This window comes from Chlorocebus sabaeus, chromosome 11 (assembly GCF_047675955.1).
Source record: "Chlorocebus sabaeus isolate Y175 chromosome 11, mChlSab1.0.hap1, whole genome shotgun sequence".
NCBI lineage: Eukaryota > Metazoa > Chordata > Mammalia > Primates > Cercopithecidae > Chlorocebus > Chlorocebus sabaeus.
The window spans coordinates 125,498,708-125,517,441 of record NC_132914.1 but is presented as its reverse complement, the minus strand read 5'-3'; the positions used below and the strand labels follow the sequence as shown (position 1 = coordinate 125,517,441).

The 18,734-nt window shown below is 44.3% G+C and overlaps 1 protein-coding gene across 2 annotated transcripts in view; it reads right to left on the bottom strand.

The window, feature by feature from the left end:
* Nucleotides 1–18,499, bottom strand: part of TMEM132C (transmembrane protein 132C) — a 434,383-nt gene extending 415,884 nt beyond the window's left edge. For both annotated transcript variants that reach the window (XM_008005202.3, XM_073021221.1), the window contains exon 1: nt 18,177–18,499. In XM_008005202.3, the coding sequence (XP_008003393.2) occupies nt 18,177–18,261 (85 nt within the window). In that variant the 5' untranslated portion in view covers nt 18,262–18,499. The remainder of the gene's footprint in view (nt 1–18,176) is intronic.
* Between the last annotated feature and the right edge of the window lie 235 nt (nt 18,500–18,734).

Here is an 18,734-nt window from a genome sequence, read left to right as displayed (position 1 = left end):
ATTTAAAGGAGAAGGAGCGATATTTCTCACAGACGTGATCACACGTAGTGCTGGCAAAGCCGCTGCCCTTCTTGGAAAAGCAGCATCATCTGGCAGAGATAACTTAGTTCTTCTTTGTCTTCTTTCTCTTATTCTCTTGACCAACATCTTTACTTTTCTACCCCTCTCTCTCCAGTTTTCCAGGATCCTGTTCAATGGACACTAATCTCACCTGCCCGGCACTCCCTCTCTCCCTTCTTCTGGTACCAACACATCTCTTCCTCCTGGAAGGGATCTCAAAACTCCAGCCGCGTGGACTGGATGGAAACTCCAATGTCTATATGGATCTTGCTGCTTTGGCCTCAGGTGACTGTGGGCCCAAACCGGGCCACTTCTAGCATCTCATCCTTTCCATCAAAGTTGAGTGGTCAAAGGCAGAAATGAAAAATTGTCCTGAGGCCATGATCTAGACTATTTGTCCCACACGGCATTTAACAATTTTTTATTTGGTTGCCCACACTTGAAAACTGTCATTTTATATTTAAACATCCTTATTTCCTGGTTTATGCAAATCAGTAAGGCTGAGGAATCATTCTGCCCACACCCGCTACTGTCTATGGGGACCAGGGCTATTCTCACCTGCTGTCACCATGTGGGAGTGGCCCTGGGCCCAAAGACAGAGCATCACACTCCTGTTCATCCTTATAGCCCAATCAGTGTGCTTCACTCCTGAGTAAACAGGGGCCCTGGAGGCATTTGAGTTTGTAAGCCTGCATCCAGGAGTAGCCACATTCCACCAAACAAGGCAGAGTCATTTCCTGAAATGTTCATATAAGCTAAGGGAAGCAAAGACCTTCCTGAGAACTGAAGTCCAGGAGCTCTCGGTGGCCACATTTCACATAATGTAGAAAAATCCAAATGAGAGAATGAAGCTTCATGAAAGCGTGCATGAGTGTGTGAAGGAGAGAGGGAGAGAGAGAGAGAGAAAAGGAGAGAGGGTAGAGATGGGGGAGAGAGAGAGAGAGATAGGGAGAGAGAAAGATGGGGAAAGAGAGAGAAAGGGAGAGAGGGATAGAGATGGGGGGGAGAGAGAGAGAAAGGGAGAGAGGGTAGAGGTTGGGGGGGGGGAGAGAGAGAGAGAGAGACAGAGAGAGAGAGAGAGAGAGAGAGTATGTCTTTGATGCCCTATTCAAATCCCAGTGAACCCCTGGGTCCGGCTGGTTCCTCTCATCTTTTAATCAATTTTTCCTTGGCTTGTCTTTCTGTAGAAGTTCCTCTGCTGCCTGCACTGCTGTTAACCTGTTACTTGTGTTTAAGAGTCTAATGTTCTTCCCTGGCAACTCCATTAAGCTCTTTAATCTTTTAAAAGCTGGTGATAAGATAACTTTATTTATTTACTAAAATGTCTTTTTTTTTTTTTTGCTTTCATTCTTATTTATAATTAAAACACAATAATTGTACATATGTATGGGGTACAATATGATATTCTGATACATGTACAAAATGTGTAATGATTAAATCAGAGTAATTAGCATATCAATTACCTCAAATACTTATCATTTTTGTTGAGAACATTCAAAATCTGTTCTTCTAGGTATTTGAAAATTTACAATAAGTTGTTGTTCATCATAGTCACCCTGCAGGGCTGGAACTTATTCCTCCTACCTCACTAAACAGGGTCTTGCTCTGTCTCCCACACTGGAGTGCAGCGGTGCAATCTTGGCTCACTTCAACCTCTACCTCTGGAGGTCAACAATCCTCCCACCTCAGCCTCCCAAGTAGCTGGGACTACAGACACTCATCACCATGCCCAGCTAATTTTTGGTGTGTATTTTTTGGGGTAGAGATGGATTCTCACCATACTGCCTAGGCTGGTCTTGAACTCGTGGGCTCAAGCAATCCTTCCACCTCAGCCTTCCAAAGTATGGGATTACAGGCATGAGACACCATGCTGGCTGTCTTCTACTCTTTACTTCTATGAGATACCATAGCCTTAGAAAGGCTTATTATTATTAAAATGATAAGTTCTCCCAAATTCATCTATATCATTTTCTTATTTTACATGATTCTAATTAACTCTAAGCCATTGACTTTTAATGTTACTATATGTTTTACCGCTATAGGTAGAGATTGTCTTATTTATGTGGGCTAGAGTTACATGGGAAGTCTAATCTGTGCATAGGAGAGGCACTCTGTTAATCTCTTGCCATTATTTCTTACAGCCATTATTTCTTACAGAAAACCTCTTGCCATTATTTCTTACAGGAAAGCTGGCTTTGATTGATGTGGATTCGCTTCACATAAGCTTGAGGACACTCACAACATGGTGGTCACAGCACATGTGCCAAGGACCATGGAGACAGACCCACTAGGTCCAAATCTTGACTCTACCAATCATTTGCTGTACATTTTAGGAATGCACTCAGTGCCCCCAGTTGTAGGACTAACAAATGTGCTTATCTCCTGAGGTTACCATGAAGAGTAACTAAGTTTATATACATATACATACCTGTCACACAAATGATGGACCTCCCAGAGCACTATACCCTCCAAAACACAAATGACTGTTTGGATGCTGTATCAGTCAGAGTTATCCCAAGAAACAGAACCAATAGGATATAGATATATAAGAGGAGACTTGTTATGCAAATTGGCTCACGTTATTTTCCTAGGCATGGCTGGTCAGTACATGGTGGTCCATGGGCCCATGGTCATCTCTGGTCAAAGTGCTCATTCACCACCCTGATCCGCCAAAAAATGAGTATCTTGAGGTAGAGAAGTTGCAGCACATTCCTTTGACTTGAACTTTATAGAATTCTTCTAAACAGATAATATAATGGAGTTCACGTAACTGAGGATACGAACTGGATGCTGCCCTCTTCCTCCTGCTTCTGAACAGTTCAGCCCAACACCATCAGGAGAGGCCCAGCAAGGCAGACAGTGGAGACTCAGTGGCTGGGGCAGGGGGTCAGAGGAGTGGCAAGGAGGACAGGTGGCATCAGGGGCTGGAGACTGAGTGGACTGAGATGGGGGAGGCAGGGGAAATGGCCTGGCCTGGGATTAGGAGAAGGGAGCTACAAACACAGAAAGGAAGAGATCTAGAATGACACGTGTGGTGCTGGATTAGAATCTGAGGCATCAGTGTGAACTCATGGTTTTTAAGACAGATCAACAGATAAGATAATAGACGGATGGAGGCATAGGTAGACAGATAGAGAACAGCAGATAGAGAACAGTAGATAGATAGCTAGGATAGGTTAGGGGAGAGAGAGAGAGATGACTAGATATAGAACAACAGATAGAGGTAGAGAGGTAACGAGAGAAGAAGAAAGAAAGGTCAATGTGTGTGCAATGATTTCCTACCTCTGTCCACGGAGTGGAGCTAGAGCACCCCACTAGTCATGAGCACAAGCAGAGCCAGGATCTTGATGTCTAAATACCATTTCCCCACTAAAAGCAACTGAACTGATTCCAAGACTGGGGCAGGGAAGGTGCAGATGAGCCTGGAGGATCTTATATCCAGAAAGTAGGGCAGTGCTTAAAGGAGGAGGACATGTCAGAACAACACAGAAGTTGTCATAAAATGACTCCCACTGGCCAAACCTGCGATATTGTGAGCATCAAAATAAACAGTTATAGTAATGAAATGTAAGCCATAGAGTACAAAAGAAATCCAGGAACCTATCCTGTTATAGATTCATAAATGAAATGTTGAAATTCTAATGAGGAACAGGATGTTCATATAGACTCTGAACATCTTTCCACAAAATATGTCTTCATTTCAAAGGGAATAAGAGTAACCTCACAGTAGAGAAGCCCAGCAGACACCACCTTAATCAGGTGATCAAAGAGAACATCATTAATATTGTGACACATTTAAATCTCGTGCAACCAGATAAAGTACAAAGACAACAGCCGAGCATCCTGTCTGGAGCATTCCTGCCCAAAATGTAGCATCTGAATCACTAATCAGGAAGAAACATCAGACAAATCCGAATGGAGAGAGAGACGTGTCACAAAATAACTAGCCTGTAAGCTTCCACAGTGTCAAAGTCATGAAATTCAAGGGAAGACTGAAAAAAAGTAAAAAGCCATGACAACTAACTGCAATGAGCAATCCTGAACTAGATCCTTCTGCTGTGAATTACTGGGACAATAGTTGATATGGTTTGGCTCTGTGTCCCCACCCAAATCTCATCTTGAACTGTAATCCCAATGTGTCCAGGGAGGGACCTAGTGGGAAGTGATTGGATCATGAGGACGGGGGCAGTGATTTTCCCCATGCTTTTCTCATGATAATGAGTGAGTTCTCACAAGATCTGATGGTTTTATAAGGGACTCTTTTCCTTTTGTCTCCTCCCTTTCCTGCCACCATGTGAAAAAGGTACTTGCTTCTCCTTTGCTTTCTGCCATGACTGTAAGTTTCCTGAGGTCTACCCAGCCATGCAGAACTGTGAGTCAATTAAGCCTCTTTCCTTTATGAATTACTCAGTCTCAGGGGAATTCTTTATAGCCATGTGAAAATGGAATCATACAACAGTATTGTGTGGTAATAATGCAGCAATGGTAATTCTCTGATTTTGATGTTACCTTGTGCTTCTGCAAGAGAATGTCTTCTTAGTAAGAAATACACAACAAAGTGTTCAGAGATGATATACATCAACTCAGCCAGTTACTCTGAGATGTTCATGGGACAAAAGTTCTAGGCACCTATTTTTGAAATGTTCTAAATGTTTGAGGTTATTTAAACATCAAAACAACAAAAAACTCCAGCCATTTTCCACTATGTATGAGTAATTTTTATTTGTATAAATGTCAGCCTCAGGAGGAAAGAGAATCCAACTCCAATGTTCAAAGTCCCTCTTATGAAGGAAGTACTTACGGAAGAAATGAAATAACGAAGCTGGGTACCTAGAGATAAGAAATAGACATTATCTTCACCTGAAGGGGGAAGTAGAGAAGGGAGTGTTCCTGAAGGTCAGTGGGAGCTGGGATCTTGAACAGAGGTCACCCGACAGGAGTTAGATTCATGGGGAGACAAAGGCACAGCCAGAGATGGGCCCAAACAAGGAGCGAGTGGGGACCAAATATTCCAGCTTCTCCTTTCTCTTGCCCTTCAATCTCTTGCCATGTCCCCACTGGTCAGCCCCCCATGGAACCCAGCAGATACAACAACCAGGAGTTGCCATTTGCAGGGTCAGCCTCCTAGGGTTCAGAGCAGGTCAGAGAACAATGGAGATTGTATTCAAATGTGCAAATGAAAAATAAAGACAAATAAACATTAGGTCATTTGACCCTTTTAAATAACTCCATGAAACACATTTTATTAGCCCCAGTGACAGGCCCAGAAGCTGAGGTTTGGTGCCATAACTGGCTTTCCCATGTCTACACAGTGGAGCAGGGATTTGACTTAGGCTGGCGTAACTACCAAGCCTTGATCTTGCCCCCCAAACAGGACCTGTCTGGAGAGGAAGGGGTCCTAACTTGTTGAAACAAACCTGTTTTAGATCTCATCTTTCTCTCTTCCAACTGGGACTTGGGCCACCTCTGGTATCTGTCTCATTTTGCCTCTGATATTGAAGGCAGCCTGGGTTGACAGCTGAGTGATAAATGATGTTTGCTTACCCTTGATTTCAGGCAAGTATGACACAAACTCAATTAGGAAAATACATCTTCATGCTGCCTTCTGTTCATAGATACTAACCCAAGTAGACTTCTGAGGAGGAAAGAGATACAACTTGCTTACATGACTCTTCTATGTTCTCCTGACCTGTGTTGATCACACTCTCAAAGTTGGAGATGTAGGAATATATGTCATTCTATGTCTGGTCTCAATAATTCACCCCTTTTCTGGTAACAACACCCAATAAGTCAAAGTTATAGTTTATCAGGAGGTGATAAGTGCAAAGAGAAACGACAATATAGGGACAGGGCACAGAAAGGGCAGGAATGGAGAAGAACAGACAATGTGAACAGGGAGACTTCCATGAGGAGGTGCTCTTGGCGCACAGATCTGAGAAACTGAAAGTGTGTCATGCGGGTATCTAGAGGTTACCCCACAGCAGCCATATGCAAAGGCCCTGCAGTGGGAGCCTATCTGTGGTGGTGAGCCCAGCAAGCACGCCCATGGGACGGGAGCGGAGTGCGGGGTTGAAAATGAGGTCAGAAGGATGCTACAGGGTTGGAGATTACAGAGCGTCTTGTAGATCACTGCATGCACTGTGGCATTACCTCTGAATGTGATGGGAGACACTAGAGAATTTAGGGCAAAGGACATGATCTGACCACTGGTCAAGAAGGGCCTAAACACGCAGCTGGTGTTTGCTGAGGATAGTGGACATTTAGATCTTCCAGTCGGGCTAATGAACAAAGTTAGGAAGTACTGTCTCTAGAGGATTAGCAGTGATTTAATAATAATTTAAAAAAGACAGTACCAATTCTGTCTCTGAAGTTTATTACTTTTATGTGGCCAGTTCTGGGAATCCATTACCTTCAAGGAATGAAAATATTGAGTGTGCTTGGAGAATAGACAGGTGAGATATTTGAGAGAGAAAACAAAATTCCCTTTGCCTGGGACCAGATCTTCCAGGACCCTCTATTAGTCAGGGTTCTCCTGGGAAATAGAACCAATAGGGTGAGAATATACTGAGAGAAACTTATTTTAAGGTATTGGCTCATGCGATTATGGAGTCTGGCAAGTCCAAAATCTGTAGAGCGGGCTGGCAGGCTGGAGACCCAAGGAAAATCTAACATTGCGGCTCATGTCCAAAGACTGTTGGCTGGCAGAATTCCTTCTTGTCTTTTAGGGGTGGTCAGCCTTTTGATCTCTGCAGGCCTTCAACTCATTGGATGAGGCCTACCCACATTATGGAGAGTCACCTGTTTTATCAAAATCCACCACCAATTTGTTAATCTCACCCAAACAGACACATACATACACACACACACACACACACACACACACACACACACAGAATCAAGTCTGACTAAATATCTGGGCACTGTGGCCCACACAAGTTGAGACATAAAATTAACCATCATGGATACCTTGACCACGGGGGATTAGTAAGAAGCTGAAGTTTGCAGGCTTCTTGCCTCTGTGAATGGTAGAGTGGACCCCTTCCCACCCAGAACTAACGGGCAACCACACAGCCAAACCACTGCCAGCTGTCACCTCCATGGCATCAGTGCCACAGGGAGACAGGCTGGGGTCAAGGGCCAGGACATGGCCAGGGAGACAATTGACGAGGAGAAGGCAGTGAGAGAATGCAGCTAGGAAATGTCATTTACTTAATAGGAAATCAACACAACAGATGAAAACATTGAGTTCGAAGGCAAATGAGAAAAGTCTGCTCTCTGAGTCAATTCATTGCTTACAATTAAAAAGTAGAAAACAAAGAAAATGGTAACCTGGGGCTGTGTAGTGACCCAAAAGATTTACATAAATTGAAGATAAGAGCCTATCACCACTTAGGAAGTGGGAAAGATGGAACAGAGCCGGAGCAGAACAAATGCCCTGAAAGACTTCCCCTGGGATTTTTGTTCTCATAAATCAGGATGCCAGAGGGGCAGGCCTTTTAGGGTCAACGTATACAGCTGTGGCATGAGAAACTGGCAGGCTTTAGGAACTCAGCCCAGGGTTCCCACAGTCCTGGGGGTGAGCACGTGAGGTTGAAAGTAAGGTCTCCTTGTCTGCAAGAGGAGGTCAGTGATAGAAGATGCTACTATTGCAGTGCCCATCTCTTATTAGAGGGATGTTGGATGGATGGATATCAATGAAAGAAGAATGAATGAAGGTCAAGACAAGCAGAAAAGAAGAAATGCCACCCAGAAGTAGAGACGTGCTGGGAGATAAAGAAGGTCACCCTCCTAACTTGAGATGTCCTGGACTTTGTTGTTTGTGTGTAGGCAGGAGAAATGAGCTGACCTCCCACGTGGGCTGCCCCCACAATGTGCAGCACACCTGTGAGCAGCAGCCATCCAGTGGCTTTTGATGCCCTTCGTTTTGCTCATTTGGTTGGTGAATAGGGTTTTGCCTGCTGAGCATTCATTCCCCATCTTCTGATACAGCTCCACCTGTGTTTGGGCATCATCACACCTTCTATCTTAGTGGTATGGGTGGAAGTGACCTCACCCCCAGGCTCCCAGGATTCCTGTGCCTGAGATATGCATAATCAGAAAACCCCATTCCCTTAAGTCAGCAGTGAATGGGCCCAAGACCGCAGTGAGTGCCAAAAATCTACTCCTGCAATTTTTTCTACAAACATGTGAGAAGCCACTTTCTTTTAGTTGGATCAACTTTCTTTTAGTTGAGTGTGCTGTGTGGACAGACTATAAGCCTGGAGCTGCTGTTGACAATGATGCCCTCTCCAAAATGAAGACAGCAAAGAGGACAGAAGAGCCAAGAGATTGGGAGAAACAGAAACTGTCCAATGACATCACTTGACCCCTGGATCCAGCTGTGCCTGAAGTCTACCTGGACTTTGCAGTTACATGAACTAGTGGTTTTTTTCTTTCTTTCTTTCTTTCTTTTTGACTTTGGTATGGTTTGCTTAAGCTGAAGTTTTGGCATTTGTAACTAGAGGAATCATGAATAAGAAACTGAATAATTTAGTGCATATTCAAAAAACATTTCCATCAAACAGACAGGGAAAACTGCTCCTGTGTGTCAAACCCAACCTCATTGTTTCCAGTGGAGACAAAAATCACATTTTCAGGGATACATTGTTTATGGCATAAGTAAGAATTTTTTCTTTTTTGTTTGTTTGTTTTGTCTTAAAATCATCACTAAGCTGTAACTCAATGATAAGAGCAGAAACTAGCCTAGAATTGGGTTTGTGTGCATGTGTGTGTGTATGCACACATGTGTGTGTTGAGGCAGGAGGCAGTTTTCTTCAAGTTCCTTTATTTTGAGAATATGAGAATCCCTTGTTGCCTCAAAGACTTGCTAGTAGAATACCATGTGCCAAACTGGCTAGTGTTCGATCCACATTTCTACAGCATCTGGGTCCGCAGAGAGAGTGAGGAAACACAGCAAAAGCAAACATAATTATGGGGCCAGAGGGACCCATTGAGCAAGAAGGATGAAAAAAGCAAACTGCAGAGTTGGGAGAAAAAATTAACCTAAGAGAGAAATGTGGCCTGCTGTGGATGGTTTTCATGACTCTGAGAACTCAGAGGGAGAAGGGGTGCTTAAGATCGTGTCAAGAGCATCCTAACACTAAGCCAGATGGAATTATGCCTAAGCTGTAGTTAAGCATGAAGTGGTCAAGGGATGTCTCAGAATATAAACCTTTGACTCTCTGTTTAGGTCTATAATAAACAAACAGCTCACACTTGACCAGCTTTTCCTATTCCCCAATATTGTTGAATGCACAGTTCTGTTTTCTTTGCTTTGTGTTTTAAATTATTCTCAGTTATTGTTTAAAAATCTCTATGTAAGGTTTCCATTGTGTTGTACTGAGGATTCTTCATCTCCATGGCTTTAATAACACAAATAATGATGGCCATGATTTATTGAACTTTACTATGTGCCAAGTCTTACCGCATGCAATAGTTTGCATGGCCCCAAAAGCGAATGTCCACTTAGAACCTGTGAGTGTGTCCTTGCTTAAGAAAAAAATCTCTTTTCAGATGTCATTAAGTTAAGGATCTTGAAATGAGATCATCCTGGATTATAGTGGGTTATAAATCCAATAACCGGTATCCTTATAAGACAGACAGGTAAGGAACATTTAGAATGGAAGGCTATGTGACGACGGAGGCAAAGATTGCTGTGATGCTGCCACAAGCCAAGAATGCCAGGAGCCAAGAGAAGCTGGAAGAGGCAAGGAAGGATCCTCCCCTGGGGGCTCAGCACAGTGCACGGCCCTGACAACATATGATTTTGGACTTTTGGCCCCAGAATTGTGAGAGGATCAATTTTTGTTACATTAAGCTTCCCTGTTTGTTACAACAGCCCCTGGAAACTCATCAAGCGTGCCAAGCATCTCTACTCCACTTTTGCATTAAATGTTGTCAACCATCAAATAGATATTATCCCTTCTTAGCACAGAGGTCCCCAACCTTTTTGGCAAAAGGGACCAGTTTTGTGGAGGACAATTTTTCAATGGACAAGGGGGTAGGGAGATTGTTTCAGCATGATTCAAGCACATTACATTTATTGTGCATTTTATTTCTATTATTACATTGTCATATTTAAAAAATATTATATAACTCACCATAATATAGATTCAGTGGGAGCCCTGAGCTTGTTTTCCTACAACTAGACCATCCCATCTTGGGGCGTAGTGGGAGACAGTGACAGATCATCAGGCATTAGATTCTCATAAGGAGCATGCAACCTAGGTCCATGCACCATTCACAATAGGGTTCACACTTCTATAAGAATCTAATGCTGCCGCTGATCTGACAGGAGGCGGAGCTCAGGCAGTAATGTGAGTGATGGGGAGCAGCTGTAAATTCAGAGGAAGCATTGCTCGCTTATCAATCACTCACCTCCTGCTCTGCAGCCTGGTTCCTAACAGGTCATGGACCAGTACAAACCATGACCAGAGGGTTGGGGAACCCTGACTTATAAAACAAAACTGAGGCTCAGAAAAGCTGTCCTTTGTTTTTGCACTACATACACTTGGTCTTAGGGCCAGTGGAATGAACATCGGTTGATTTTTCATCCAGCATCCATCTCATCTTCTTTTAGTAACAGCCCTTCAGTTTTTCTCTGGGAGGAAAATCCTTTCCCCTTGGATACAAAATGATGGAACTATTAATGAGGCCGTCTTATACCTTTCTAGATAGAGATGGGCCTATGCAATCTGTGTGCATCCCTGACAGTTAGAATCACCTGCAGAGCTTTTAAACAGTAAAACTGATCAGCCCTGCCTCTATACTCACCCCTCCTCCATCCCTACCAAAGAGCCCGATTCCATTGGTTTGGGATAAGGCCTGCGGATTGGTATTTTTTAAAGTTTACCCAGGTGAAAAGTGTAGCCAAGGCATAGGCTTCCTTCATCCTGGAATCTAAAACATGAGCACTGAGACAAAAATAAGTAAAATGGTTCCTGTTTTCCAACCATGGTACCCTAAAGAAGTCAGACAATTATAGCCACAGGAACCCAGCACCTGACAGCTTCCCGCTCATAGGAAATCTTGTCCTTCCGCTTTCTCTGGAGTCAAGAGCTTCCAATCTCTTATTACTTAGTAATAAGCAAGTAAGGTATCAAGATGTTTCTGTTGCTAACAACCAGACTTCTGACCAATTCATCCAGGAACTGGTGGAACAGAAGCTCAAACTTAAGCTTTGGTTTCTATGACACTGGGCCTTCCTAATTAGTCCGTAAGTGGTAACTCACCATGTTGCTGGCAAGAGGAAGGGTGTTGAGAGAAGAAAGAAAAAAATGTTATACATAGAAAAGACATGGTCTTCTATATTAAGTCTTTGGGTGGCTTTAGGATCCCAGCCATCTGCAAGTGTAAACTCAACGTTCCTAACACATCATTAAGAACATCCTTAATCAGGAAAAAAAATATATAGGTACACATTGCAGAAGACAAGAAATCAGTCTCTCTGGGAGAGTAACTAGAATCCATTGTCTTGGAAATTTTGCTGATTTAGACTCCAGATGGGTTGTATTTCACATTTGTTTTCTCCTTGAATGCAGCAACTTCTAAGTTCCTAAAGGCATATAAAACAAGGAAGCTCAGTGCACAGGTAGGAGAATAACATCTTGAAGAGAAACTGGTTTTAAGAACATCAGAAATACCCACTTAGAAACAAAAGCAACACCGTTAATACAATTTTTATTCTTCTTTAATAGACATAAAGGTAATTTTTAAATGACAGTTCTCTTAGTCACACCTAGGGTATGTGAGTGCATGTACTTGAAAATACAGTAGAGGAAAACAGTATAAGGAATATACTGTTGTAAATTTCCTATATAGCGTACAAAGCACTGTAACAGAATTTGAATGCAAGTAATGATTAATTAAAAATGTATTTTTTAAGCCATAGAGCAATGACTAAAATTTAAAAAGAAGTATAAATAATAAGCCAGTAGTGGAGATAAAATGGAATTATAAAAAGTACTCCATATAAAAGCTGGTAGGGAAAGAGGTAAAGAAGAATAAAGAGCAGATGGAACATAAAGAAAACAATGAGCAAAATAGTAGATCTTAATACAAATTGATGAATAATTACATTAAATATAAGTGGTCTAAACATTATACTTAAAAGACAGAGATTATCAGATTGGATAAACAAGTGAAACCCAACTCTATGCTGCCTATAAACAACCAACATTACACATAAAGACAAGAGTTAAAAGTAAAAAGATGAAAAAGACATTACCATAAAAATACCAATAAAAAGAAAGCTGAGATGGCTTTATTAATATCAGATAAAATAGATTATAGAACAAGAAATATTTCTAAGAATAAAGAAAGGCATTACATAGAAGTGGATTGATTTAACAACAACAACAAAAATCCTAAGTATGTACCTAAGACAGTGTTCAAAATACATGAAACAAAAGCTGTCAGAGCTAAAATAAAAAAATAGACAAAACCATAACATAGTTGGAGACTTCAATACTCTTCTCTCAATAAGTGACAGAACAAACAGGTCAGTAGGAATATAGAAGACCTGAACAACACTATACACATTTAAGGAATTAAGCAGCCTTGGGTTAGGCAAAGCTTTCTTAGATGTGACACCAAAAACCCAATAACTAAAAGAAAATATTAATAAACTAAACATCACTAAAATGTAAAACCTCTGATCTTCCAAAGACACATACTGGGAGAAACTATCTGTAAAACACTTACCTGACAAAGGCCTTGCATTCAGAATATATAAAGCACTCTCAAAAATCATAACAGAAAAATAATCAATAAAAAGTGGCTACAATATTTGAAAAAGATATTTCACCAAAGACAACATAAGCATGGCAATTAAGCACAAGAAATAATGTTCAATATTATTAGTCATGAGGGCAAAAATTAAAACCTCAAAGAAATGCCTATTATACACCTATCAGAATGACTAAACAAAATAAAAACAAAATGGATAATACCAAAAGCTACTGAAGATACAAACGAACTATTATATATGGCTGATAGGGATGCAAACTGCTAAAAAATTATGTTTAAAAAGAGTTTGCAGTATCTTACGAAGTCATATATACTGTCCCCATACAAAGTAGCAACCCCAATCCTAGCTAGTTACTTAGGAGAAATGAAAATATATGTTTGCATGAAGACTTGTTAGTGAATATTTAGAGCAACACTCTTCATAATTACCCAAAACTGGCATAATTTTAAATGTCTTTTCAGTATGAAATAAATAAACTGTGGTGCATTCATTCAATGGAATGCCATTCAGCATTGAAAAGGAACAAACTATTGATACATAGGTGACTATCAAATGCATCCTGTTAAGTAGAAGAAAGCAGGTCCAAAAGCTGCACACTGCATGATCCTGTTTTTATGACATTTTGAAAAAGGTAAAACTCTAGAGACAAATAGCAAATCAGTGGTTGCCAGGATTGGAGGTAGAGAAAGGAGGAGGCTACAAAGGCAAATAGAAATTTTGGAGAGTAATGGGCATGTTCTATACCGCAATCCTAGTGATGTTTACGTGACTGTCTGCATTTGTCGAAACTTCGAACTATACACTCAAAGAGGTGAATTTTATTGTGTGCAAATTATATTTTAATAAGCCTGGTTTTTAAACAAAGTAGATGGCTGTAAAAATGTTCTATCAATCAGATGTTCCATTTATTCCATTAATTCTGTAATACTCTCCTTCACTTCAATTAATATACATTTTTATTAACCTTGCTTTTTATGAGTATGGATGTGATAAAATATCTAATACCTCCAAAGGCTCTGTTTTAACCTCTGCTCATAGAGGTGTTAACTACTAATATAATTGAGAGTGCTGAGCTCTTCTCTGCATGACTGTAGCCACCCTTGTGATTAAGCTAACAGTGAACAGTGAGATGAACGAAGAAGAGGTTGAAGCAAAACTCAGCTGCTTAAGGGAAGGGCCAGGCGAGTGAGCAGAGGAAGAGAGGACCTGAGTAAACACATGCTCCAGAGGAGAACATCCCTGCTCAGCTTCGGCACAAGGTAGCCATAAAAGAAATTACACCCAAGATGGGCAGACTATCGACACTTTTGAGAGAAGCTAGAAATCCTAATTTGTTTTTCATAATGAAAGAGAAAACTTATTTGATCATCTCAGTAGATGCAAAAGAGCATTTGATAAAATTCTATATGCAACTTCTAGCAAACTAGAAATAAAATCTTTTTTATAATTGACAGATAAAATGTGTATACAGTTACAGAGTACAACACGATGACTTGATATATGTACACATTGTGGAAATCCTAATTTTTTATGTGAATGTTCCCATTTCTTTTCATTTCACTTTATTTTATTATTATTATTATTATTATTATTTTGAGACCGAGTCTTACTCTGTCACCCAGGCTGGATGCAGAGGCGTGATCTTGCCTCACTGCCACCTCCAACTCCAAGGTTCAAATGATTCTCATGCCTCAGCCTCCCGAGCAGCTGGGATTACAGGCCCCCACCACCACACCCAGCTAATCTTTGTATTTTCAGTAGAGATGGGGTTTCACCATGTTGGCCAGGCTGGTCTTGAACTTCTGACCTCAAGTGATCCACCTGCCTCTTGCCTCCCAAAGTGCTGGAATTACAGGTGTGAGCCACTGTGCCCAACCAACTCTCACAATTTTTAAAAGTCGGGAACCTTTAAAAAAAATTGTATGGATAAAACAGTAGTTGTCTGCAGGTCCTGAAGTTTGCAAGCATAGTCAAGAAATGTGGGTATAGAGGAAAGAACTATAATAGGACACATTCAGATCTGATCGTTTAATAGAATGATTTCCAAGAAGTTGCAATAACTATTAAGAGGCGGAAACACAGTGAGGAATTTCGACTTGAGGGATAAGAAGGGACAAGGATGAAAAGAAAATCTATGTGTCTGTGCTAAGTGTACACATGTTGTAAGTGTATGCAGGACAAGACATGAGCATCATTCTTTGGTATTAGCATGAATGGGGATAAGCTGTGAGGGGCTTCTCCACCCTGATGACATCCTCCTATTTCTCATCCCTGCTATAGACCCTAAGTCCCTTACCAGAAACCCAAAACCCCTAAAGCACTGACAATCCCAAGGTTTGGCTGGTTGGTTGTATTTAATTCTTTCAGTGGCCAACACTGATCTGAAGTCCAGCTATTTGGGGTCTTATTATCCTACTTTATGTAAAGACTCATACATTGCATACAAAGTCAGCATGATGTGCAAGTACAGGATACAACTCCAGACGAAGGCTCAGGGTGCCATACCACACATGCATATGACTTTATGCCTCTATTTTTCTATCTTTCCTTCTCTCTTGTAATTCAAAGATCTCAATAGTTCTGAATCTTGAAATACATTTGCCCCCACAGATTTCAGAAAAGATATTGTGGTCCCACATAACCTTCCCAGAAGGTCTCATATGTGACTAATAACCATCACTAAACTTCTGAGGGCATCTCAGCCTGGCACCGCCCTTCCACTGGCTTTATAGAGGGTCAATACATCAACCTCTAATTCAAGGATGTTTTGTCTCTCCTGCCTCAGCCCAAGTCTTAAATCTTAGGAAAAGATTTCTTTCTTTCAATGCTCTGTCCTATTTATGGAACTGCCCAAGAACAATCCTGCCTTTTCCGAACCCTGACAAATTGCAAAGCCTCTAAATCCACAGTCAAAAATAAACAGACAATTGGTATTAAAAATTAATCAGTGGTTTCAAGGATTCCAGAAATCAGCACTTAAATCCGTGTGCAGGAAGAGACAGAGATGGCTTTTTTTTTTTTTTTTTTTTTTTTTTTTTTTTTTTTTTAAAGACAGCAGAAATGTAAACAAGGTCAGAAAACTTTCCTCTCTAGAAGATATCTTACGGTGCAAACGCTTCACATGTGGAGGAATCCGAGGGGGGGGATGAACTGCTGCTTTTGATCATGAGAAACAAACGGAAAATGTATTTTGCAGATGATAACTTGCAGGCCCATATGCACCCCCAAATCACGTGGTGAACTTTGCAAAGCAAAAAACAGGGAAAGAAAGCCCCACCAGATCAAGGTTGCACTTAGCTAGAGGGCAGGGGCGGTTCGGGATAGGGGTGGGGCTTCGCTGTGTCCCTAGTTTTCAGTACTTTCCCTTGCTGTGCAAATATCAGCTTCAAATCCAGTCCCAGTTGCCTTTCCAGCCAAATCACTGCCCCCAGCACTGAACACATGGACATCTGTAACAGACACTCTCTTAATCAAAAGTAAAATCCTCTGGACACACACACACACACACACACACACACACACACACACACACACACACACACGGAATACAAGCCTTAATGAAGAACAGTCCACACTGGCTTTAAAGGGAACATCCAGCGTCCTCGCCTGGTTTAAGTCTCTCAAGGGCAAGGGGCGAAAACCCGGAGGAGGTCGGTCACGCCCTGCTCAATTGGCACCGCCTTCCTCTGCAAAGTGCTTTCTACCCATTCAGTCATTTTATCATCAAAAAATCTGCCGGGAGGTAGGTTGGGAAGGGAATTCTTCAATGGCCACTTTGCATCCAGGAAAACTGAATCCTAGAAACGCTGGAACCTAGAGCTAATTAACAGCAGAATTCAGGCACCAGATTGTGACTGTTGACTCTTTCAAATAAAATAGAAAAGTGCCTCCCTCTCCTACTCCCCCACCCCGACTTGCCCCCCCTTTCCCTCTTCTCTCACCCCACCCTCCTCTCTACCTGGAGCTCCTAGAAGAAAGGAACACTTACATAAAACATAGCAAACTTGTCTCGTTGGTGTATCTGAGCAAGCGCAGCCTCAAGGAAAGTAGATTTTTCTGGATTTTCAGGCGGTGCGGAATGACTTTTGAAAAGCAAACGCTACTTTTAAACATCCATGACAACTTGTCTCTCAATGCGTTTCTAGCTCAGCCTCAGAGCATTAGGCGGGAGAGGGGTGGCTTTGAGGGTTCTCTGCTCAGAGCTTGGGGCCGACACCGGACCCGAGGCGCCACGCGAAGGCGCTGGGCACCCTTGTGCGCACTTCTGTTTAACCAAATGAACCGGAGACCTTCGCCAGGGCGCAGGCAGCAGGAAAGCGACGCTCTCCTTTTCCTACGTCCTGGACGCGCCCCGGGACTCGGGCAGCTGCTGTCCCTGGCAGAGCCGAGGCCTTCCTCCCCGCCTGCCCCGCGGCTCTTGGGGCCGGAGACCGCCTCTACCCGCCCTTCCCGCCGCCGAATCCGCGCGGCCACTCGGCCGCACACGCACATAATAATAAAGGTCGAAATAACCGCACGGCTACCTTTTGTGAGCCCTACGGGCGCCATACATTAGCGCCTTTAAATTCCTGCAACCCAAAGCAGGGCCGCCACTCCCATTGTAGAGAAGAGGACACTGAGGTGAAGTAGCTACGGACAGGACCGCTGTTGAGCTAGTTCCCATCGCGAGGGGCGCACCCACCTCCCCATCCGCGCTCCCAAACCACAGAGGACTCATTTGAAGGCGCCCACAGAGAGCCCCTGGTTTCTGCCATGCTGGGGTCCCTGGTGAGCTGCGCGATGGTGCGCGTTCCTCTAGGGCCAGCACGGAGACCTTAGCGGTTGCGGAAAGGGGATGCAAAGAACCGGGCCTTCCCTTCTGGAGCACCAGCCCCACAATGCTGAAGCTGTGGATGGGGAGTTGTGGATAGGGAGCACACAGCCGGGAGGAAGGGGCGCACAGAGCGGAGACCCTCCCCTGGACGCCAGTTCCACAGGGTGACTGTGCTGGGCCTGGGGCAGGTCCCTACGGAACTCAGGGATGGGGAACAAACACCGTATCCCTCAGCCACGCCCCCTCCTCATCCGTGGGGCAGCTCTGGGTCTGGGGGGTCCGGGGTGGGAGATTGGGGACTCGGTAACAGCCTAACTTGCCCGGATCCTGGCGCCCAGCTGGGAGCGCCCTTCTGGATTAGGGGCGGCTCTGCATCCGCAGAGGCGCTCTTGGTGGGACCCGCGCCCCCACCAAGGCCCCCGCCGCACCCCTCGCTTCGGCTGCCCTCACCCCGAGCCACCCCGGAATCGGGAAGTTCGCATGCGTCGGCGCGCCACGCACCCGCCCCGGCCTTACCTTTGCCCAGCAGCGCGCCCAGCAGCAGGCTCAGCGCCCCGCACAGCGGCGCCGCCGGCCCGGGGGCCGCACCCTCGGAGCGCATCCTGCGTCCCGGCCGCTCACGCCGCCCGCCGCCAGCCTGAAGCGCAGCGCCCGTCCGCGGCCCTCGCCGGCCGCCCCATGCCCGGGGCCACTCCCGCAGCCCGGTCGGCCCGGCCCGCTGCGTCTCAGCCGTCCGCGGCCCGCCCCTGCCGGGTCCACGCCGCCGCGGCTCGGGTTCTGGCTCTGGCGGTTCCGGCTCCGCCGCTGCTCGCGCTCCGGCCGGGACAACTTTTCTCCAGCAGCCGCCGCAGCCGCCGGACCGCCCCGCCCCCGCCCCGCCCCCGGCCCCGCCCCCGCCCGGGCCCCGCCCCCGCCGCGCCCCGGGACCGCGGGCAGATTGAGGGTGCGGGAGGAGAGAGTGCGCCTGCCCGCCAGCGGGGGCGGCAGATGGAGAACCCCCCGCCCGGGCTAGGGAGGGTGTGCCCGGGAAAGAAGACGGGGCGGGGAGGGGGGATCCTCCCAGGCGGCTGGGAC